General features: G+C 39.4%; 3 protein-coding genes and 1 long non-coding RNA gene across 14 annotated transcripts in view; 1 reads left to right on the top strand and 3 right to left on the bottom strand.

The window, feature by feature from the left end:
- Positions 1–5,701, top strand: part of PLCE1 (phospholipase C epsilon 1) — a 144,025-nt gene extending 138,324 nt beyond the window's left edge. For 5 of the 6 annotated variants that reach the window (XM_015867102.3, XM_085555158.1, XM_032445620.2 and 2 more), the window contains 3 exons: positions 134–352; positions 465–678; positions 1,575–5,701. In XM_015867102.3, coding sequence (XP_015722588.2) covers positions 134–352; positions 465–644 — 399 coding nt within the window. In that variant the 3' untranslated portion in view covers positions 645–678; positions 1,575–5,701. The remainder of the gene's footprint in view (positions 1–133; positions 353–464; positions 679–1,574) is intronic. The other variant, XM_085555161.1, reaches the window with a different exon arrangement.
- On the bottom strand, positions 62–6,074 carry LOC146759972 (uncharacterized). 2 transcript variants are annotated; one of them, XR_014948886.1, is made up of 3 exons: positions 5,954–6,074; positions 895–1,015; positions 62–199 (listed from the first exon to the last, which is right to left on the bottom strand). It is a non-coding gene; the product is annotated as an uncharacterized LOC146759972 (long non-coding RNA). The 2 variants fall into 2 exon arrangements; XR_014948885.1 differs by lacking the exon at positions 5,954–6,074 and adding an exon at positions 3,853–3,989.
- Positions 6,075–6,231: 157 nt separating this feature from the next.
- On the bottom strand, positions 6,232–19,112 carry NOC3L (NOC3 like DNA replication regulator). 2 transcript variants are annotated; one of them, XM_085555162.1, is made up of 21 exons: positions 18,961–19,112; positions 17,702–17,909; positions 17,166–17,292; positions 15,605–15,762; positions 15,441–15,497; positions 14,661–14,791; positions 13,855–14,016; positions 12,948–13,041; positions 12,572–12,747; positions 12,249–12,377; positions 11,665–11,796; positions 11,341–11,421; positions 10,431–10,531; positions 9,923–9,995; positions 9,788–9,851; positions 9,624–9,695; positions 9,042–9,223; positions 8,738–8,866; positions 8,013–8,110; positions 7,592–7,676; positions 6,232–6,741 (listed from the first exon to the last, which is right to left on the bottom strand). In XM_085555162.1, exons 3-21 carry the CDS (start codon positions 17,243–17,245, stop codon positions 6,610–6,612), a joined length of 2,136 nt encoding a protein of 711 aa, XP_085411288.1. In that variant the 5' UTR covers positions 17,246–17,292; positions 17,702–17,909; positions 18,961–19,112; the 3' UTR covers positions 6,232–6,609. The 2 variants fall into 2 exon arrangements, with proteins under 2 accessions (XP_085411288.1, XP_015722593.2); XM_015867107.3 differs by having other exon boundaries at positions 19,072–19,112.
- Positions 19,113–19,235: 123 nt separating this feature from the next.
- TBC1D12 (TBC1 domain family member 12) overlaps positions 19,236–23,234 on the bottom strand; it is a 34,783-nt gene continuing 30,784 nt past the window's right edge. For all 4 annotated transcript variants that reach the window (XR_014948884.1, XM_015867108.3, XM_085555163.1 and 1 more), the window contains 2 exons: positions 21,848–22,106; positions 19,236–20,958 (listed from right to left, as the gene is read on the bottom strand). Coding sequence is in view for 3 of the 4 variants with exons in the window: in XM_015867108.3 (XP_015722594.2) it covers positions 20,890–20,958; positions 21,848–22,106 (328 nt within the window). In the remaining variant the exon portion in view is untranslated. The remainder of the gene's footprint in view (positions 20,959–21,847; positions 22,107–23,234) is intronic.

Here is a 23,234-nt window from a genome sequence, read left to right as displayed (position 1 = left end):
GTGGGTCTGTGAGTGTGGGGTGGAGGCTGCTTTTATACAGGGTAGGAGAGCTGTGTGCTCAGCTGAGGGAGCTGCCTGGTAACCTGAATCTGAAGTGATGCCTTTTTTTGGTCTTTTTTCTGCTCTTATACAGACTCTTTGCAAAGCCAAGTACTCCTACAGCATTCTGAACAATCCAAATCCGAGCGATTATGTCCTCCTGGAAGAGGTGACAAAAGAGCCAACAAACAAGAAGTCCTCAACATCTAAACCGTCTCAGAGGATTCTCTCTGATCAAGAGTGTGTGTTTCAAGCACAAAGCAAGTGGAAGGGAGCGGGAAAATTTATCCTTAAACTCAAAGAACAGGTTCAGGTAAAGGAGGGAACACTTTGCTTTTGCTTAGAAAAATGTTCGATGTTTTCATCGTATATTCTGTATTCCACAGCCTGTTAAACCCATTTCTGAGTTCTGTTCTGTTCTACAGGCAGCACGAGATGACAAAAGAAAAGGCATTTCCTTTACCAGTGAACTCAAGAAGCTGACCAAGTCAAGCAAGCAGTACCGGGGCTTCATTTCTCCACCCCTGCAAGTCCTGCCCGACAGCCCACAAACTAAGGATGACAGGCCTGTGTGCAGCTTGACTTACAGTGACGTTATGGAATAGTCACCACCAGTGCCTCCAGCACAGTCTGCATGAGGTATGAGATACCATGGCTCAGCATTAGAATCAATGTAACACATACGTTACAGAGTATCTTTTCACCGTTAGTGTTGCTTAAAGTGTTGTAAGGGACTGACAGATCCATAAAAGCCTTAAATGTTGTTGCGTGTAGCCCCAGAAAGATGGGTGAGATCTCCAGCTATTTATGAGGGCATTACTGCAACGAATCAGAATGGCATGGAGTTTCACTCACCTTTTTTTACCCGTTTATGAAACAAAAGAGGAATGCTGCATGCTGGTAGATCTCACAGTGCACATGCTCATTGGGCAATTGCTCCATTGTCACTGTCCTGTTATAGCCTTCTGCTGTGGGCCTGAGTAAACAAGGCATCCAGTAGAGCTTTTATTACTAAACGTTACATTGCATGCATTTAATAAAATCATTGGGATTGACTATCTCCTTTTTAACAACAAGTTTATAGAGGCACTGTCACTCTCTGTGGAATTTCTGCCAGAAATGTTTAAACATTTTTACTGTCCCTTCTGTAGCTCTTCAATTTCTCCTTGCTTGATTTAAAATAACAACTGAAATGCAGCAGTACCCTTTATATAAGGCCAGTCCATCTAACTGCCCACTCACTTACACTACGCAGACATTTGCATAGTGCTACTACAGCACTGAGCTGTCATCTGAGAAGCTACAGCTCACTGTAAACGAAGAATAAATCTTTTCAGTGTTGATAATCCCACTTCACATACAGTGAATTTAAGGAGATTGCAATTCCTTTTCACTTACTACACTATTAAAGCATTATTTGACACGTAGTGTCATACCGGCGCTAAAGCAATGTACTAAGAAACAGAATTAAAACAATATCATCATTTGCAAAGTATTTCAGATCTGAACGAACACATGGGATGTCTTCTTTCTAGGCGACAAAGGCAATACCAAATCATCCACAGAATTCAAGCGCAACGAAGTAGATTGTGGAAAAATCCCAGTCACATTCCCTCCTCTACAGCATTTGTTCTTTCATTTATTCCGCAAACTGGAATTTACAACACTGAACCCTTCTCTCCAGTGCCCTTGAAGGAATCTGCTGAGGTCTGAACTGGTCGGCAATTGTTTGGTCTGTGCTTTTAATGCTTAATTAAGCAGTGCTGCTGGATTAACATCCAGAATCTGGGATGGCAGACTGGGAGAGCTGCCTGTCAGCAGCCCGAAGAGTCCCCTCTTCCCCTGTATCTTCACTTCTGCAAAGTCTTGACAGGCAGATGAAGAATTTTTCCTGGACCGTATGTTGTAAGCAAACATGTTACCACCCCGCCTCCTTTTTAAACAACAGATTTTAGCTAATTGCCTTAAGGGAAACCAAAGGCAGAGAACCAGAGTGTTCTTTTATGTGTATTATATTAAAATAATGCACTTTTACATAACGATTCCTGTTGAACACTGTGTTTAGTGACTGTAAAGAGATTTAAATATACTGTAACTTCCTTGGCTTATCAGCTTAACTTTGGTGAATATACACAAATTGCTCAAGTTATTTATGGTTTATCTGCTTTAACAAAATAATGTACAATAGTTAAATACACCTAAGTGGTAGCGATACTTTGACAAGGAACAGCATTATCGTCTTATAAAGTCTAGTTTTCCAGGCTTGTGTTTAAAGAATATTTATTATCATGTTCCAAAGTATGTGTCATTGTGTAATGTATTTATCATATACGACTTTTTAGAAACTGCAAAACTTTCACCTCCCTCTGGATTTAGAGGAGAAAAAGATGTTTGAACTTTCCTGCTTGTTTCTTTTCAGCACAAGAAGTCTGACACCCCAAACTGACCAAACTCAGATTACTGACAAATGTAGTTAATGCTTCACAATTGTATGGAAATGTCTGCAGCTGTTGGGTTTTTTTCCACTTTTTAAACCAAGAGAGCATCAACACTCTTTCTAATGCTACAATGCTTGACACTGTTTACACAGAAACACTGTTTAAAGTCTGATGTTTGCTGAATTCATCTTTTGATATTTAAGATATTATGGTTGTCTTTTTTTTTTTTTTTTTTTAAACTCTATGGGGGCTTATTAATGTTTTTAGTTAGTTGATTAACCTATATATACCAACTTACAGGGGAACAAATAAAACAATTGCTGAAACCACCCCATCCCTTCCATTTCCCATGCAAAGCATATGTGTGGTAAGTAAGTGGCCCTGTGCACATTTGGGCTCCCTGGAGCACTCCCTGAGCCACAGTTATCTGCCTGACTCAAGTGAGAATCCATACTACAGGGACTGATTCTTGCAGTCACAGACTGAACGCCAACTTTAGCGTTCAAACACAAACTGCTGCTGCTCCTAAGCAAGTCTGTATCAGGCAAAGAATAGAACAGCACTGCAGCTACAACAAGGATGTGTACTTTTGGTACTGTAAGTATGAGAGGGAAAGAAAGTCTGCTCCCTGTAGATTATGGACCTCCTTCCTCCCCCAGTAATTAGAGAATAAACCAAACGAAATCCGGCTCATGCTTTGATGTATAAATAAGCAGGTAGAAGCAACAATCTCCTACCAGTTTCTTTTACCATGCATTACTGAGAATAGCTGTCAGCCACCAACAAGGCAGAACATGCCCCCTTGAGGTCATTCCCAACTGTCAGGAAAAGAAACACCAGACCTGGTCTTATATCCCCTCCCTGAGGCTGTGCACCTCCCAGTGCTTATCTTGAGTACTGATACAAAACAAAAGTTTACTAAGCATAATTAATTTGCTATGGAATACTTTGGAATTACTGGGAAATGCATCAACCTACTGCACAATTCAACTAAGGCAGGTTCTTAAATGCTAGTCTTATTCTCTGTTATTTTAACACAACGGCAGTTTCATCACACTGATATTTTTCTTCCAGTGCTTTGGGACATCTTTAGAAATAAAAACCATTTTCCTGTAGAGTTAATCCTTAATTATTTGACTTTAAAAAAAATTCAGCAGTACTGAAAATGGAATTCTTAACATCACCCTCAGCACCATGCTCACTCCAACATAGAAAACCCTTACACCCATTTCATCAGCCAGTAATGGTTTTCTTTCACATAGATTTAAGTTAAGTTGAAAAAATAAATCTTGTAAAATTCATAGGCATCAGCAGCAGTGTCACAAAGTGTAATGCAGCTCCATTACTGGCTCGGAGTCTAGTGGAACTTACTTACCTTAGGAATAGCTGTAAGGTACTTCTTCTGCTAATACAATAACTCTCCAGTTGTTGGAAAAGTTGATTAATGTAAGTATCTTCCTCATCAGTCAAGGTCTAAAACTGCTTTTTCTTCTGTTTGTCACAGTAAAGCGGAACAGGAAAATATTTATCTAGAATTTTGTCAGGCTAATTATAATGTTCCAGTACTTTCATTAAGGCACAAATATCACAATCTCAAGTTACAGTAAGGCTCTGGTTAGTGCCAAGTGTCAGAGTGAGGGTTTTTTTGCCAGTGAAATGCTGTTCCTGTTTGGTGCAGGTAAAAAGCAAGAGAGTTCCCTTCTACTTGTGTTCATTCCAAATATCCCACTAATGAAAATCTGCCACCACTTAAAGCATTAAAGAGGTTTGGGTTTTTGTTATGTTTTAAGAAATCTCAGTTAAATACAGTTTGTGTGGACAGTTATTAACTCTACCAGGAAAATTTCTGTGACTTATCCACAGATCACTTTCTTTCTGCAGGAATACTTGCCCACAAATTCCTCTGACAAAACAGCTTTGTCCCTTTCTGCACTTTTGGCTGGGTATGGCTTCAATTAGGAAAATATATTCATTTTCACGTTACAAACTATTTACAGGAAGCAGCTTCCAGGATAAAGTCTGAAAGAAAGGAATGTAAATAAGCAACACTTTCCAGAAAAAAAGCACTGAGTAGTAGCAGGCCCCGTTCTGATGAGTTTACAGGTAAAAACCCTCATGGCTCAGTTACCTCTTGGCCATATGGGAGTATTTTATTCAAGTTTTTTGTGGTTTTTTTTTGTTTGTTTGTTTGGTTTTTTTTTGTTTTGTTTTTTTAAACCACTGTACTTTTATACCAATATCTTATATTTGATTTTCCTTGCAAAACATTTGCTGTTTGCAGGGCTGTTGGCAGCGCTGTGACTGGACAGGACAACACTCGGGCTACCAGGGATCCTGGGCTCACTATGGTACTGCTCAGTTTTCAGGACTGGGGGGTAATTCCTATGGGCTGAAGGGTTTCCTGCTTACTTCTTACAAATACCAACCTAAACGAAGAAGCAAAATACTGTACAATTTTTACATAGTATAGTTACAATTTTTAAATCCTAAGCATCACCTATTTTTACTTATACTACAGAGTTTTACTAGACAAAGTATCTCAATAGCCATCTTTTCGAAGTGGTTTGCTTCCAGAAATCGTATGCTTCTAGGAATTAATTAAAGACTTCAACTAGTAATTTATGGGAATGTGTTCCTGAAAATATTCAGGAAATATTTGTCTTTAAAAAAAGAACTTGCCAGTAGCTTTCCAGTTCGGTGAAAGGCTGAGTCTGCAGCTTCTGAAACAGAACTCTCTCCCTTCTGCTCTCGCTCTCTAAATGCTGCCAAGCTTCAGCTAACATTTGTTTTTTAATCACTGGCTCTTAGTAAACAGCTACAAAACTCAGTTTACTTTTAGGGTATCCCACTAAATGTAACAATGGTGGAGATTTTTCATTACATCGTAGATATTTTGTAACTGCAATGGTAATAGACTTTTGGCAGGGTTAGCAAATTAAACAAAAATAAATAAAAATGAATAGAATTTGCTCCAATACTTGCACAGAGTATTCAGAATGACTGACTTATTAGCTGCACACTCACCTTCCTCTGCCTCCTAATGCATGTCACAGCATTCTGACAGTGCAGTGTCACTATGTGCCAGTTGGTAGATTGTTTGTAAACTATGTAAAATGAACAATTCTAAAAGCAGCTTTCCACCTCGGCTATTTCCTCTTTCCTGACTTGAAGAATAAATTTGTATTTGTACATGTTGTAAAAAAATAAATGGTTTAAGATGTTGACTCTTTCCTCTTGCTTTCCTGACCTGACAAAGGCTGATGGCACTCTTGGAATTCTTTGGAATTTAAGCCACGTGCACTTTTGCTGTCAGTTAGCAAGTAATGAAAAGCTATGGGAATGGCAACCTAAGCAGCCAAAAACACAGGTTACCAGCAGTATCATGTACACAATGGACAAATGGATTCTGAAATAACCAGACAATAGCTGATATTTGGGGGATGGGGAGAAAAAAAATCAAGATTTTAAATTCTTACCTTGAGTTCCTCCTGTACTCTTCACTGTGATGGTTTATAGAAGACATTGTAGAGCTGTCAACTATGAGGATAGTTCAGAAATGGAACTCAGTAATCTTAATTTGCTAATAAATGCCACGGTCTTATTGTAACAGAATAAATGCACGGCAAAAGCAAAAAATCAACTCAAAACATAATATACAGTTTGGAGTCATCAGAAGAAAAATTTAAAGTCATGGAAATTAATACATATTCCAAAGCTGGAGGTATCCTGAACATCAAAGGCTTCAATACCAAAGTAGTATTTCCAGAATATTTATTCATATATCAACATAACCTGGTGTTTCCTCAAAATCACGTATATGTATATTCTGTTACAAAAAATTAGAAGCTATATAAACAAAAGTACTATAACGCACTGCTTCAGGCAATTTTAAACTGACCTTGGTTTATATCTTTTTACATTACTGATGTGACCGAACATTGCAGATCCCAAGCCCTGAGAACACTGGCTAGGATGGCCTTGTACCTGTGTGAAAAGCTTCTGTTCTGTTCATTGAGTGCTTCTATATTCAAACAAAAGCCTACTTGCATTCCTTTAATGATGAGTGGAAATTTCTTCCAGACAATCTTTGTCCATAATTAAGAAGCCGCCTGAACATAACTGACAGATCCATTTAGGACAAGGATGATTCCTTTAAGTGTTTAGCAAAATCCAAGGTTTTGTGACTAACAGTCTTGCTCGCGTGTTGCTGAAGCTGTTCATTCAGCTCCTGATTTAGAAATGAATCCATGTGTGAAAATGTGTCCTGAAAATAACAGAATATTAGTTGTATTAATAAACAAGTCCACTATCTTTAATTAGCAGTCCTTTTTCTCTCCCAAGACCCTGGCCATCTCCTAGACCTGACCTACAGAACTGTCAGCTCACTGAAATCCAACTGCCAGTAAGTTTCACTTGGAAGTCAAATGTCCATCATGCCTCAGATGATCACAGTTTTGGTGATGATTTTTTTTTTTGCTTTTAAACTGTTCTCTAGAAGAATACCTTTTATACGTAGCCACAGCTTCCAGTTCTGAAGGAGCTTACACACTGCTTCCTGTTCCACACACTTTCTTAAAAAAAAAATAAACTAAGCAGCTCAGATCCAAGGACAAGTGAAGGCAATAATGCAAGCAGTTTACAAGGGTGGTTAGCGATAGGACAGTGGGGAATGGTCTTAAACTGAGACAGGGGAGGTTTATGTTAGATATTAGGAGGAAATTTTTCAGAGGGTGGTGATGCACTGGAACAGGTTGCCCAAGGAGGCTGTGGATGCCCCATCCCTGGAGGCATTCAAGGCCAGGCTGGATGTGGCTCTGGGCAGCCTGTTCTGGTGGTTGGCAACCCTGCATGTAGCAGGGGGTTGAAACTGGATGATCATTGTGATCCTTTTCAACCCAGGCCATTCTATGACTCTGTGTTAACTGATGCTATGTGAGAGGAAATATACAGCATTTCTTCCTTCTGTTGTAAGTCAGTGCTACCTTACACCAGTTAAAAAATATCTAACTGAGAAAGTACACAAAGCAGAAAGCCAAAGTGTGCGGTAATGTCTGCACATAACAAATAAAGCTTAAACTGGTACATCTCACGGTCATAAAAGGACATGAAGTTACCTTTCGTCTGGGTGTTACTGATGGAACGGGAGGATTGAAGGTCATTCCTTTCATATTGTATGCCTCAAAAAGTTCTGTAGCAGGCCTATAGCAAAAGCAGTTTTTACAGTGAAAGAAAACAGTCATTAGATACACTTCAAAATAATATACCTCCAAAGCAAGAACAGCCTATCCCCCCAACACCATTCACACCCACCCAACATGTCTTAAGTTAACTCCAGAGTAATGAACATCAACTAAAAAAGACTGCATCTATGAAACAGGGCTAGTAAAAGCCAGTGATACATGTCTAAATACTCAGATGGAGAAGAAAGAAGATGATGTTACAGTAATTATTTTTAGCTATTCCTTTAACACAGTAGGAACAACTGCTATTTTGCTAGTATACTATTTTTAAAAACAGGTCCCTTGTATAGTTCACCTTTTGCTCAAATCAAGTGAAAGAGCTCCTGATCCTTCAGCTGGAGCTCCAACAGCAAGGTGAGCTGCAAATTTTTGCACTGTTGGATGATAGTGTCTCTGTAAGAAAGGAAGGAAAAAAGGCAAGTGTGTGAGAGATAATGGTACTGTATTTACCCATGGATTCTCCCATTTATTTTGATTCCAATAAGATGTAAAGATCTGCTTCTGATTTAAACAGAAAAAATGAGCACTGTCATAATCAGTTTCTAAGGTTAAGTGAATGAGAGCAGCTAGTCTTATATTTATTCACATGAAGCTGTTATGCTGAGAGAAAAATCCTCTGCAGTTAACTTAACTCATTCTCCCAGAAGACAAGAAAAAGGGCAGAGGAAATCCTCTGCAAGCCCCAAACCATAAACGCTGCCTGGAATGACGGACTGAGGTGTAAGCTGCTCCCTGCAGAAGGGCTAGACCACCTGGGATTTTAACAGATTGAAAGCTCTTCAAAAGGAATCTTACTAGGCAGCCTGCAATAAGACTCAGATTGGTACTCTCATAAGTAGTGTGTATCACCCTCTTTAGAGTTTGTTCCTCCCTACACCAACATGCTGTTGTTCCTCTGCATTGGGAACAGGTTCAGCTCATGTGGGCCACACTTGACTGATAAGCCTGAAGAACTCTGTTCTGTATTTGATAGTAGTTATTTACTGCTCATCTTCCTAAACTTATCAGCTACTCACTAACCTGCAGCAAATGCAGCTCCCATAGAGCTGTGTTCTGTGCATTGCAGTGCTCTGGTTCGTCTAGTTCTGGAAGATAAACTCCACTGCCTTGAGATTCGTTGTCTAGTAAGAGATCCATCTTTGGGAATGTCTACAACACAAAGAAAAAGGCTCAGCTGCTTATAATATACATCCAATTACAACACAGTTAAGTCCAAGAATCAATTAATGTTATTCCACCTTAGATGCATTTAAGGATATGCTCTTGCTTAAAACACTTCAGCGCTTTAATCAGTAAGCTAAAAAGTCCAACAAGTAAAACTTACTTGCATTAATATCCTGTTTGTTGCCAAGATCCCAATGCTGGAGTGCGGAAGAACATGAAGAGCAAGAGTGGAAAGCCTCTTCATGAAAGCAAGAGCTCGCTGCTGGGACACTTGCTTTCTCCGCTTGGCAAGCATGACATCCAGGCACTGGAGCACAATCCCTATGTCATCATTGGTACCACCTCAAAAGCAAAGTTTCATACAAAGAGTAAATCATATGACCAGGAATATAAATTAAATATTCTGCTACTGACTGTGCACTGAAACCTGAGAAATAACATGAAAGCCCAAAAGTATCAAACACAGCACTAATGAGACCCAGGCATAACCATTCAACACTTTTTGTTAAAGACAGTCCAACTTTGAACAGAAGAAACCATACTGCTGCTTCTGTATTCCTCTCTAAGAAAACAGTCATCAAAAATTCTAAAATCAGAAGTATGTATTTTAACTCTACGTGGACTCGTCTTTTAAAATTTGTTAAAAATAAGTTGTTTGCTAACATTGTATTAAGGCTGTCATACCAAACATGCAGAATAAACGTGATCTAATTAGACACTGAAAATAAGAATCTGGACTTACCTGCATGTAGGCTGAACAGCGTCTTATAAAGATGCGTGTAAAATTTCATTGGATCAATATTAAGAACATCACCTATAAAGGAATAAGTGTATTTATTTGTGATTACATTAATAAAATGCTACTACGCTTCAGGTGTTCATTGTTTTTATTTAAAGATTTCTCACCTTGTCCAGAGAGTATTTGAAAAGCACTGAGAATGCAGTGAAGACTCTCCCGATAGCTTAAGTCCTGTAAATACAAAACTGATTGAGTACCCAAAAGTTCATTTTAAGAAAATCCCACAACTAAGCTCTACTTACATCAGAAGCGATGAGAGAATGAAGAACAATCAACAGGTCATCAAAGAATTCCACATTTATGAGGTGGGCAAACCTTGAATCAAAGAGATAAGCTATAAACATCCCCTGCAAATTTAGCTCAAAGCATTCTGACTTAGCGAAACACAGACCTTAAAGCAGTGCTAAATCGAGTGCCCAGCATCTCTTATCCTCCCATTCACAGAGAATTCAGCCCCCAGCTGATAGTTCTCAGTTTCACTATAGCACTACAGATGTGCTCAGGTTCTTCAGGAAGCGATCAGACAAACTAACACAGTCACATTACATCTGCTGGGTATTCATCATACTGATGCTGTTGCGGCAATTTCACATTAAACTGAAATGTTTGCAGAAGCAGCCAAGTATCTCAACATAGAAATAGTAGAATTTCAACATATTTGTCAGTCTTCTTGCCAACAAGAGTCACACAGTCTTTCAGCAGTTTATGCCTGTTTTGATACACACTAAAGAAGGTCAATCATGTTCTTACTTTGCAAGACCTTCCAGCACAGCCGGCAAAAGCGGAGACTTCTGAGCTCTCTTCAAGATTCTGAAGTATGTTAAGAATACAATATTCAAGGTCTCTGTGTGCTGATGGGAAGAAAACAAAGTAAAATAGGTAAGCATGGAAAGCAGACATTTCTTGTTCACTTAAAGCTCCATTAAAAATGTGCCCAGTACCAGTACTGTAATATTGCTATGTTGTACCATAGCATTAAATTATATTAATACTTTTTTAAGTGCCAACATCAGTGACAGTACACTGGAACTGGGTGAGGTAAAGGACATGACAGGATCATCAGAAAAGAGTGGAGCACATTTTCCTTGCCTCCTTCCAAAGAGAGGCAAGCAGAAAAAGCTTCACTGCCAGTCCAGCTGTCACACCTCTCTGCCCAAGCTTGCATTTAGGCTGTCCAGATCAGTCCTGGCACTGCCATCACTGCCATTTCTGCTCTTCTTATGCTGAAAAGCTCAAGTCCCTATTTCCTGCTCCCTATTCTGTCCCTCTACAGTCTCCCAGCTGAACCTCTCTTCCCCTCAGATCAAGCTAGCCACACTCCTCTCTAAAAGCCTGAATGCCACTGTGAAATTGGAAAAAGCCATTATTTAGTGCTGCCTGCAACAGGAATAGGGCACACGGAGGACATTCATCAATGTATTTAAATACCTTTCTGTGCACACAACAGAAGGAAGTAACAATAGCTAAGCTGGCTTTCCTGGGTACGTTGAAAGGGCTCTACTTAATAAAACCGAGACCTCTGGCACAGGCAAAATGTTTGTCTGCTGCTGACAGTATCCAGAGGTGTGAAATACTGACAGTTTGGGTTGTTAGGGACACACTTGGTTACAAAATTATTAGGAGCTGCTACTTTGCAAAAAATCATTTCTAAATTACTTACCAGCTTCAGTTTTTTTTCTTTACTTTCTGAAGCTTCTGCTTCCAAAAGTTCTCTTTCCAGCTTCTCTTCTGCTTTCTTCCACTGAAAACACACAGTTGATTTTAAGTAAACAAACATTCCAGCAGAGTAAATGTTTCCGGTGGGTCTGGGTACCCAGATCTCAAAGATACCCAATGAACAAACCTTCCAAACAAACAATTCATGCTTGGTGAGTTGCTTAAGTCATCCTGTGATGCTATAGGGCAACCAGCATAACTGCTTTCCTTCTTAATAGAAACAACTGATTGAATATGCTATCAACACCCAAAAGGCACAAATCATTACCTTTCTTTGCATTCTTGAAAGATGTTTTCTTTTCTCTTTGAAAGTCATGAACTTTTTCTTTGGTGCAATGTCTTCAGCATCTTTTTTTAATTCTACTTCCTTAATTCTTAAGTGAAGAAAAACTTCTAACACCTATGGGAAAATAAATAAAGTGAAAGGCGATCAACAGAAGATGAATGGAGGGGCTAAGAAATCCTGAATTCCATACTTGTTGGTGAGCTTTGCTGCTCACAGATTGTTATGTTTACCCTCCTTATGTTCCTTCTCATCTGTATCATTCATCGCTGCTCACAGTTCCTTCCTCAGCGATGTTAATTTTTATCCATCTCTCCATTTGCCTCTCATTTCCAGTCTTCCTGCCTGATATAACTCATGTCTCCATTGAGATCTGTTCTTCTGCTCTCAGTTTCTTTCCCCTGCCCTTCTCTCTCCTTCTAGCTTTCTGGCACAGCCCACCTCTAATCTTCTGACAGTGATGAAATTCTGCTTGTCTATAGGCAGCAGCTGCACTAATTTCAGCTTTCAGACTTTTTTTTAAACTATCGAAAGATGAAAATTGTGAAGTATAACAGAAAGACTCTTACCTCAGGTCGAACGTTGTAATTTCTGCCCTTTACAAGGCCAGAAACGACTTTAACTACACCAAGTGAAGCAAAGCCCAACTTGTCTTGCTTAAAGAGTTTCTTAACTGCTTCACAGCAAAGGTCAGAGATCTGAAAGGTGAATTCAAACAATTTTTTCCATGACAACAGCTAACTGATAACACTGATGGTATTTACTAATCAGAAAGCACTCATAGCTTGTAAAATAGGGAAAAGGCCACAAGATGTTGATGATGGAATAAAGCTCAGAAAAAAACTATTTTTCATGCAAAACGAGAACTCTTGCCAATCAGAAAATCACTTACCGTTTTTGATGTATCATTCATGAGAGGAACAATGAGAACAATAATGTTATTGTGGAAGTTGAAGTGCAGTAGGGCCACAAGCAGCTCACACAGACACTTCACTGCAATCTCTGCGAGGCCTTTATATGCCTTTAATGAGATAATATTGCTTTTCTTCAACTTCCTCTGTTTCCAATCTGCAAAAAACAATATTATTATTAATTACTCTCAAAATGCAGTTACAATTTTAGTTGTTGCATACAAAAATTGTTCTTCTACAATTATATGAAGTACTGATTACATAAAAGATGGGTACGGTTTGCACTGAATCAGCAGAGGCAAGCTGTGATCCTGAAAACAATTTTGCATTTACTATAAAAAAAAGTGTTCAAAGTACCTTTAATTGTTTGTTCCAGATTTTCCAAGTAAAATTTATACTGGCTCACGAGGCCTTCTTCAAATTCTCTCAGTTTCTGAGTTTCTTTTTTAACCTGTGTACATCACACAAGTAAAATATTAATTGGAGACTAAAATTATCCAGTGGTGCAAAAAGAAACCAAAATTAAAACATGTATCAGAAACCTAAGACACTTTATCCTTCTAGACAAGCATTAATAGAAAAGTATTAAAGTACTTCTGCTTAATACTAGACGTGCTTTTTATGCTCTAAACACCTCTCCCAACTAGGCCTAATTCATTTATAGGGACTAAACTGAAATGGAGCTATGGCTCTACTAAAAGCACCTACAAAACTGCTTACAATTAACCTCCAGAATCATAGAACTGCTGGGGTTGGAAGGGATCACCTAGTTCCTATCTCCCTGCTGTGAGCAGGTTGCCAACCACTAAGTCAGGCATCAGATCAGGTTGCCCCTGAACACCTCCAGGGATGAAGTAAAGCAAGAAGAAACTATTCTGTAAATTCAGCACTTCACAGTAATTTGTGTCAGTGAGGTGACAATGGTGTTTAATTTGCTTTCTTTCCATTTCCCTAAGTGTGACAAACACCAATGTCTTATTCCAAGGTTTATGATGAAAGTCACTCACTCAGGTATATTAATTTAGCATACTATTACTTCCCTCCGTTACCACCAGCATGTCACCTTACTAAAGGAACTATGCAAGAATTAAGGTTCACATCAAACACATCTGTTCCAAAAGTGTCAGTTTCACAAATTCCCTAAGTGCCTGTGTATTTGCTGCTCTTTGTTCTAAACCCAAAATTCATGTTAAAATAACAGTATTCAGCATGATCTAAAAAATCTGAATGACTCAGAAAACTATAGAGAAACACGATATTTCACCTTGGTAGCCTTTTCTGCTTCAGTCAGAGGCCGAATTTTGTAAGAAGGAGCAATATCTTTGAATACTTCCATCAGAGAAACCATAACCAACTTTCGAACGATCACAGCAACATTAGGGTCCTGTTCCATCAGCATGGCACGCAACTCCTTCAACTTTTTAATCTGATTAAGAAAAGAGACTGATGAAATCAACTGAAGATCACCCTCCAAACCAGTTTCCAAGCACAATACACAATTCTGCAAGTCTGTCACAAGAAACGTGCCTCATTTCCCAACACTTAGGGGAAAAAAACACAATTAACTGAGCTATACTTAGCATTGTACAAGGAACCAAGAAATGCTGGATAACCCATCAAAATTTTATCTTGGGAATGTTAAAACTACATTACCATTCTAAAATTACCTGGAATTATAGCTAATTACCAGCACATACTGGAACATTGAGAACTTCTATACACAACCCTGAAAGCAGAGCTGAAATAGGGGTTATGCTTAAGGAACAAGGTAGTTTGTAGAGGAAACACCAGATGCAATATTATTCCTGCAGTTATTCAGAGGGCCAGGTTTCTTCTGAACAGAGCTAACACAGTCACTTAGATCTTTACGGGATTCAAACCCCTTGCATCAACCTACAGCAGCAGTTTTACTGCTTGCAGTCCTTGGAGAGCGATGCAATACTGATACTTGACCTTGTTTTACTGATGTGTTCTTCTGCTTTTGCTACTACTTGGTCACTTCAGATCTTAATTTACTGACTTGCTGCACAACACAGGCACACACATGCATGTTAAATAAATGCTACCTACATTGTTTTCTGGGTCAGAGAGAATGGCAGATGCTAAGGCAGCAATGTGCATCTTCCTTTCTTGCAGCTTTATTTTCCTTTGAGCAGCCATTTCCTCAGGAGTGAGAACAGGTGGGGGTTCTTCATTAAAGTCTAGCACAGCGTATAAGAATTAAAGAGGAGAGTCACCGGGGAAGCCACTAACAAACACCATGCTGTAAATCACAGTTCTAGATACTGCACTTCAGATGATAGATAACCCCACTCAACAATATGATGTGCAGTTTCACAGTTAAAGCAGCTTTAAGAACAAATCTGCTAGAGATTGTATTAACTCAGTTTCATTCCTCTCCCACTTTACAATTTTACACTTGCAAAAATAAATGAACAAAAATCTTTTTGAATCTTTAAATATTTTCCCCTGAGCACAGTGATAACATATAAATGCAACATATGACCCCAACCATGCCAAGAAATTTAGAAGCCTTACAATTTGCAGCCACTTTTTCACCTATCACTTTTTCTTTCAAAAATACAGTTGGTATATTTGCATTTTCTGTGTCTTAAAGAAAGAGAGATTCTGAAGCCAGCTGTGGAAATCCATTCCCCAAGGTCCTGGGATCCTACCATATAAGCAAGTAATCTCCAAATCACTGTAATGCTTTGGGAGTAACATGGTAACCAGCACCCTAAAAAAATGAATCACTAAAATAACAAAGATCCATACGGAACAGCAACAGGACTCCCCAGATCCATCAGTGATTTGGAAAAAGAGAAATAAATAAACACAATGCTTTATTACCTTCTGTTACCTCCATTTCTTCCGTATCTTCTTCTTCATCCTCAGCAACATCAGGAACTGCAAAAACAGTGCAGGGTCAAACTCGTAACTAACACTGAGAAATGTGAAAGAACAAACTATACACATCTTGGATGCTATTCTGATTGCAAAAATCTGTGCCTTACCTGGCTTTTCCATGGTCTGGGGAATAATGCCACTTTTGTCTTTGATAGGGAGCAGATGGATAAGCTCTTTCTCTGGTTCAGCGTTTACACGTCTTGGTATCTTCTCATATTTTTCAATCACGCTGTCACGTTTACGTTTCTTGATGTGAACAGGTTCACTGATAAAACACAAGGCAAACAAGATCAATTAACCATCTAATTAGACATGAACCACGTGTGACAGTATACTAGATGGATCAGGTGTCCATGCTTAGAAAAATAAGTTACAGGTGATCATATGCAGTGGAATGCTGGAGTGTATTCACTGTGATAGCACCAGTCATCACTCAGTGAGACAATGTCAGTGCACAACTATACAGGATTTTTGAATTCAAGACAAAGTAGCGCTTCTCATCTCTTTTTTAGAGGAAATTAAACGAGCAAAGACAAAATGAGACTTAGCCTAACAGGTCAGCCAACTTGTTTGGTGAATATTGAAACATTCTCATGAGCTTTAACATATGCATCCAACATTTACCAAAAAAAATTTAGAAGTTGTACTCTCCTGTAGTACAGGCACAACTACAAGGTATGTTATCTGTTCATCTTACTCATAAACTAAAAGCCAGGGACGATGAATCACGTTTTGAAGGGAGCAGCACAGTCTTTTTTACTAAGAACACTACTATTGGTCTTGTAAGTGACAGAACTTCAACTACAGATCTATAATGGACTCCGAAAACCATGTGTTCAGAGACCACTAGGCTTCAGCAAGGAAGACCACTGGTATGAGTTATACTATATCACACAGCCACCCTAAAACACTGTAAGATCAGCACCAGACTCTGCCTCATTGTCCCTGTGTAGATCAAACCTTTCCTATGTGCTCAGATCCTACTCAACATGCACAGGACCTCAACAGCTGTAACTGTTTGCCGAGTATGAAGAAAATACAGCTGTTATGCACAAGTCTGAGTCATTTGGGACATCTGGAAACCACAGTGCTAGCTGCTCCCATTCATGAAGCAGTAACATCCTCAGGGGCCCTTCAAAGTAAGACAACAACGAACAAATCAGATGAAGTTTGTAAGGTAAACATCCTTTGGAAACAGAATTTCTGTCCCAAAATCTCAACAAATTTGGAAAAGATACATAAAATATAGAGATGAAAAACAGAAACTACTAGGATGTTAGCACAGCCTCTCTTTAACCGAGACCAGACTGCTCTCTCCTTTGACCATTACATGTGCAGCTGCCCTGGTCCGCTGAAAACTTCACCCTGAACAGATCTGCCATGAAGGACTATACCAGCAAGCAAGCAGGACTGGGACCCTCATGTACAGGCTGTTGTTTTATTCAGTTTGAGGAATGCTCCTCTTCTCACAGCCATGGACCTCACAGGAACGAACACTGCAGAAACAGTATCATGAAGGGCAGCAGAGCTACATTAATACTGAATGTACCAACAGAGTAAGGAAACACTAAACACCAGACTGAAAGTGACCTCCTGATAAATGCATCACACTACACGTAAACCGAACAAAGCTAAAATACTACAAAAAGTAGATGTCACAATACTCACGTAGAAGAAATATCTCTGGTTAGAAATGATGCTTTTCGAGCCAGATCTTCCATTAACTGCAAGTCATCTTCATCCATCATGTCCAGTGGAAGCGCTTCATCTTCCTCTTCCTCCTCGTGTTTTTCAGCTATTTCAGAGATAATGTGCACAAATTAAGATGCTGTACACATACATACTCACACTTACAAACCTAACGCTGCCTACATCTGAGACACCTCACTTCAACTTTGATCTCACAAACCTTCAAGCACATGTTTACATTAACCCAGAAAATGGCCCCTTTAATGTGACAGTCAATAACAATTAGAGCAAACACATCTCTACCCCTCCAGCTGTCGGATCCTGTAGTCAGAATGGCTGCATTTTGCTTTTCATAACTTCCCTTTCTTTCTTTTACACAAGAACAGCGATTATCACAGTGCACAGTAAATGGAATGCTGCTTTTTTTTGGAACAAAATTTTATAACGTAAAACAACAAAACGTTAGTAACAGCTGTATCTTTTCTATGCAAAAACATCACTGAGCAAGCACTTACCAACATGTTTCTTCTTGTTATCCTCCAGCGGAAAAGGTTTTTTACGGACAGCATCTCTGACAGCCTGCCTTAGCTTCTTTTGTTCTTTCCGATACTTCTTAACAGCACTCTGCTGCTTGTACTGTTTGTTCTTTAATTTGTTGTCAAGTTTTATTTTACTGGTTCTCAGTAACTTGCGAAAGCTTGGGACGCGCTTTGTGTTTTTTCTCTGGGGAACAAAGAGAAAATCCCACGTAACTGACATGTTCAAACCCTTCTGCAATGAACGAAACTGAATTTGCTATCTCATTCAGCTTGTATCTCTATCAGCACTGAACAACTTAGACCCATAGAATCACAGAATTGCTCAGGTTGGAGAAGACATTACAGATCATCAAGTTCAGCCACAACCTGTCCATACTACCACAACTAACAACCCTCCACTAAATCATGACCCTGAGCACCACATCCAAACAGTTTTTAAACACATCCAGGGATGGTGACTCAACAACCTCTGTGAGGAGCCCATTCCAGTGTTTAACTACCCTTTCTGTAAAGAAGATTTTCCTGATATCTGACTTAAACCTCCCCTGATGCAACTTGAGGCCATTTCACCTGTCACCAGGGTGAAGTGACCAACCATGTTCCTGCTGCAATCACCTTCCTGGTATTTAAAGGTCTCCTCCTCAGCCTCCTTTTCTCCAGACTAAACAGTCCCAGTTCCTTCAGTCTCTCCTCACAGGACATATTCTCCAAGCCCTTTACAAGCCTTCTTGCCCTTCTCTGGACCTGCTCCAGCACCTTCATGCCCTTTTTGTACTCAGGTGCCCAAAACTGAACACAGTACTCAAGGTGAGGCCTCACCAATGCTGAGTACAGGGGCAAGATGACTTCCCTAATCCTGCTCCCCACACCATTCCTGATACAAGCCAGGATGCCATTGGCCTTCTTGGCCACCTGGGCACACTGCTGGCTCATATTCAGCTGACTGTCCATCAACACACCAAGGTCCCTTTCCATCAGGCAGCTTTCCAGCCACACCTCCTGTAGGATTGCCTGGGGTTGGTGTGACCAAAGTCAGGACCCGACACCTGGGTTTATCTTTATCTGAACGTAACAGAAGAATCCTAGAATGGCTTGGGATGTAACTTGACAGTTATCAAACCCTACACACACCCATTTTAGCCACAGAAAGCACCCACACACTCCCAGCACAGCACACAGCGCACTAGGGCACGCTCCCTCGGCCTCCCTCCATTTCCACGCTCTGCTCCACTCACGCTGCTCTACCGCGGCCCTGCAGAGCTCTGCCGCTTCCAGCAGCAGCGACAAACCCGCACGGCTCAGCCCTCACGAGAACACAGCCCCAAGCCCGCAGCGCAGCTCCCTACCGGCTTCATGGCGGCGGTCACACACACGCTGCTCCGGCGGCGGAAGGGCCGAGCCGTCCCGGCTCCTTCCGCTCGCTCCGCCGCGCTCACAGCGCCCCCTGGCGGCCCGGCGGGGAGCAGGGCGGTTCGATTTGTAACAAAAATATACTCGGGAAAGACAAAACTGCATTTCTGCTGTAAGTTTTATTTACACAGGAATCGTTACTAGTGGTCTTAAAGGAAGGCTTCGTCCTATTTACAGTTATATACAGATTTATACTTGAAAAGTAAGAAAACTGTACAAGATAACGCAAAAAAAAATATATAAGACAAATTGGATCCAATTAAAGTAGTGAATACATAAGTTAGGAAAAAATCTGACATTTAGATTTCAAATTGTAATGTTATGAATAGTATATATGTAGTTTTAAACCAGATAGCAATGTAATTACACCACACTAAATCTTCACCCCAATTATGTGGACTCTGCTTCAAACACCAGACAGCCGAGAGCCTCCCGCACTTAGAAATACATCATCATGGTAATTTGGACTTGATATCCACAGAGGGACCAGTTACAAAAACCCACATGTATGCAATTTATTTACAGTAAATATTAGCAAAAGAAAATGGACCAAAGAGTGCAAGTGCTCCTCACCTGCAGTGCTATCCATTTTAGGTTTCCATCCCCCCAGAGACGTGAAGTTGTTGTACAGTATCTTCGAGAATAGAAAGTGTTGAAAACAGCCACTGTGACACACACAGCATGACCCCATTTCTCACAGCTAAATGATGTTAAAGAATTAAAAATCTCTAAACCATATGCTTTTCAGCCTTCAGTATTGCACACTAAGAAGAGTTTCAAGAAATACTCTGCATTAATCTGGAAGTGCCTCCATCACTCTCAAGTGTTAAAAGCCAACACAAATTCTGCAGATAGCTAATCAGCGCGTAGTGTTTACCGTCACATATTAGTGTATCTCAGCTAACAATGGCTCAACAAAATAAAACTTCTGGTGGCAAAACCCTTTCACAGAATACCCACCCCATTTTGAAGAAGCTGCACAACCAGTCCACCAAAACAAATGCTTAACACCACTCAGTTTGAAAGCCGTATGTCTGAAAATAACAGCCCTGGTCTTACCACTGTTTAAAGTTTGTGTGATTTTTGCTCTAACAGGTTTGGGCACAATACTTCTATGGTTCCTGAGTTAATTACATTTGCCCAGACTGAAGAATGAAGCTGCAACTTAAAAACCACAACAACAACAAAAAAAAAAAGTAGATAAGACAATACCCCTCCTCAAAATCGTAACCATCTTGCACATGAACATACCAAACATCCTTATTTGGTCCTCAATACTTTCAAATGGTTCTTTTTGGAGGTAATATTTGTACCAAAGCATTTGGTTTGGATAGCAGTTTTGGAGCCTTCCAGATTTAGCAATTCCCTCATTCCCCCACCCCAAAAAGTGCCTTTGTGGTATTTGTAAAAAAAAGTTATGCCTCAAATTTTTTTTTGTTTAAAGTACCAACAGAAGTGACTAGAAATGTTTATTGCATTGAGCTGATTCTTTTGAAGTATTAAATATGAACTCCCCTACTTATCAGTTTCACAGGTTTTAGTATTCTGTGTGAAAACAAATCTTCCCATCAAAAAAGCTAATACTGGCAAAAGGGCGAAGATTTCATCAGTTCATTGCTCCGCTGAGCGCTGTGTCATTTTTCCTCTCACTTTTCACACTTTACTGCAGTGATTTTCCACATAGAAGTGATGTGAGAAGTCCTTCGTCATCAAGTGGTTTTCCACATTTTCAATTGACCTCAACATTACAATGATTAGCTTTTCAGTGCTGGGCTATGGTTCTTGTCCCCTTCTTTGTTGTCCTTCATAAGTGAGGCAAACACCTGGAAACACATTTAATAGATATAGAAAAGTTAGCCCTACAAAAAATTAACCACAACAATATTAGCATGGAAATAACTTTCTAAAGTGAGACACTAGAAAGGAAGAGTCAGTTACCTCTACAAAATCTAACAGGTTTCTTCTACCATCTTAGGGAAAACTCATAAAAAATAATTAGGGAAAACCGATCTCATGGATATGGGAAGATACATAAACAATTCCCAAGGCCTCTTTTACTTTCCAGCTATTCCTCACATCTCAGTTGGCATTAGGAGTTGAGCCAAGAACACAAGCCAGTTTTTCTGCCAAACCTTCTGCTTCACCCTTGTGCTTAGCTGTAGGTTTCAGCAGCAGCAATTCCAATTATTTGTCATACGGGTATTTTCCATCAGAACTGGGAGGAATTCCCATACAGGGATCAGAAGGTGGAGAATTATTTTAAAGACCCCACTATGAAGCTGTTTGAAGAGATTTTTTCTTCCCTTTTTATCTAATTGGGTCTTATTACAATTTACTTTAGACTACACTGAGTCAGTTTCAAATAGAATTTGGTTTACATGTTTGTCTTCCCATAGCATTTTGTACTAAAAGCTAGGGATTCTTTAACAACTATTTTATTGCTCCCCAAATTAGTATACAGCGCTGAATTTGCTTTTCAAGAGGGGAAAAAAAGTAACCATCTCAACGACAAAAATTGAGATTCTCTTTGAATACACAACCATGATGCATCTCCCATCAGAGACAAATCTAAAAACAAAATGTCACATGAACATGAGACACAGCTGCTACCAACTGCTGTGAAGTCAGGCGTGTAGCACAGTCACTAAAAGTGCCCCATGTACATATGTGCAGACATGAGTGTGTTTTTATATGCATATACATCAAACTCACCTGTGCCCATTTTTTGTTACTATTCTGCATCTGAATAGCTGCAATACAACTAAAAAGTTTTTCTGATGTGATATCTTCTGGAAGTTTTGTTAGAAACTGTGCTATATGAATAAAGTCCATCTGTAGGAGAATATCTTCATATAACCGAAGGATCCCTAGCCCTGTCCTAAACAAAAATTCTTCCCCATCTCTACAGAAAACATCCCAGACACGACAGGCCAGATCAAGTGGCAACGACTTGCTGTAGAGTGTAAAAATCCTGCAATTGAGAAAAAAGGCAGAGTTATAACTTAAGCTACTTCAGAAACATTAAAGTACAACACCTCCTTTAAATCTCAGTTAAGTTAGCTAAGAGAGCAGATAATCACTCCAAGCATTCCTACTCATCTGTATTTCACATATTTATATTTTTATAACATATTTTCAATTCAGAATTGCTATTCCAAAACCAATCTCTTTCCATGCTACAGGCAACCCTCTATTTGAAAGCCACCTCCCTTAAGAAGCTATAGCTAGAGAAGTTACAAACATCTTTACACTCAAACAGGTGACATATACAAATATGAACTTGAGCCACAAAGCTCAAAAGTGTAATTTAACCTTTCCCATTATTTAAACAACGCAGTCTAACAGCTCTGTTCATCACTTGATTTTGAACTAAATCTAAAGCTGTAAATACCTCAGTAGAATGCTACATCCCACTGCTACAAATATAGTTACTGAATTTTCAGTGCAATGTATTTAAAATTTATAATCATGTTAAAAATTTAAAAAAAAATCTAGTCTGTGTTTTGCTGTTAAAAGATAACGACCAATTGTGTTTAGTATTAAGAAGTCTATTTTAAGAAATATACAGGCAGAAAATGCAGTCTGCTCTAGGCAGCATGTTGTAAAACCTTCATTTCTCACAAATAATCTGAAGCAGAGTATTCTAGGACTTAGTACAGCAGCACTACTTGCATAACATGTATTTGTATAACCTCTGGGCTGCACCACACTCCTGTCTCAGAGCTGCTATTGTATAATCTGAGCTCCTGCTAAGACTTCCAACTTACTTAAAAACTGCATCCTACAGCAGATGACAGCAGAAGTTCTTCATCCCCAAGTACTTGGATGACATGCCATTTTTGTATTATTGAATTCTATCTAATTCAATTAACACTATTAGAAAATTCTAACCCATATAATAATGATATATGAACAGATACTTTACAGACACTTTGGCAGAAACATTCAATATCTGGCAGCACTACACACACTTGAAAGATGCCTGCATTACTGGCTTCCATTACAGACAAAACAGTTCAGTACTTTCAAATATTCATTACTTCAAAATACTCATATTTCCAAGTTTACCCTTTCCTGTACTACAGGCTGTATTTCATTG

Source organism: Coturnix japonica, chromosome 8 (assembly GCF_054131305.1).
Source record: "Coturnix japonica strain WE chromosome 8, WE-NBRP24, whole genome shotgun sequence".
Lineage (NCBI taxonomy): Eukaryota > Metazoa > Chordata > Aves > Galliformes > Phasianidae > Coturnix > Coturnix japonica.
This window is presented reverse-complemented; position numbering and strand designations above follow the sequence as displayed.

Coding starts and splice junctions, on each gene's coding strand:
- NOC3L (XM_015867107.3), bottom strand. Junction 12,748..12,947: donor TCTGGAACAAACAATTAAAG/GTACTTTGAACA, acceptor TGTTTTTTGCAG/ATTGGAAACAGAGGAAGTTG. Junction 9,996..10,430: donor GTGCTGGAAGGTCTTGCAAA/GTAAGAACATGA, acceptor CTTTGATTCAAG/GTTTGCCCACCTCATAAATG.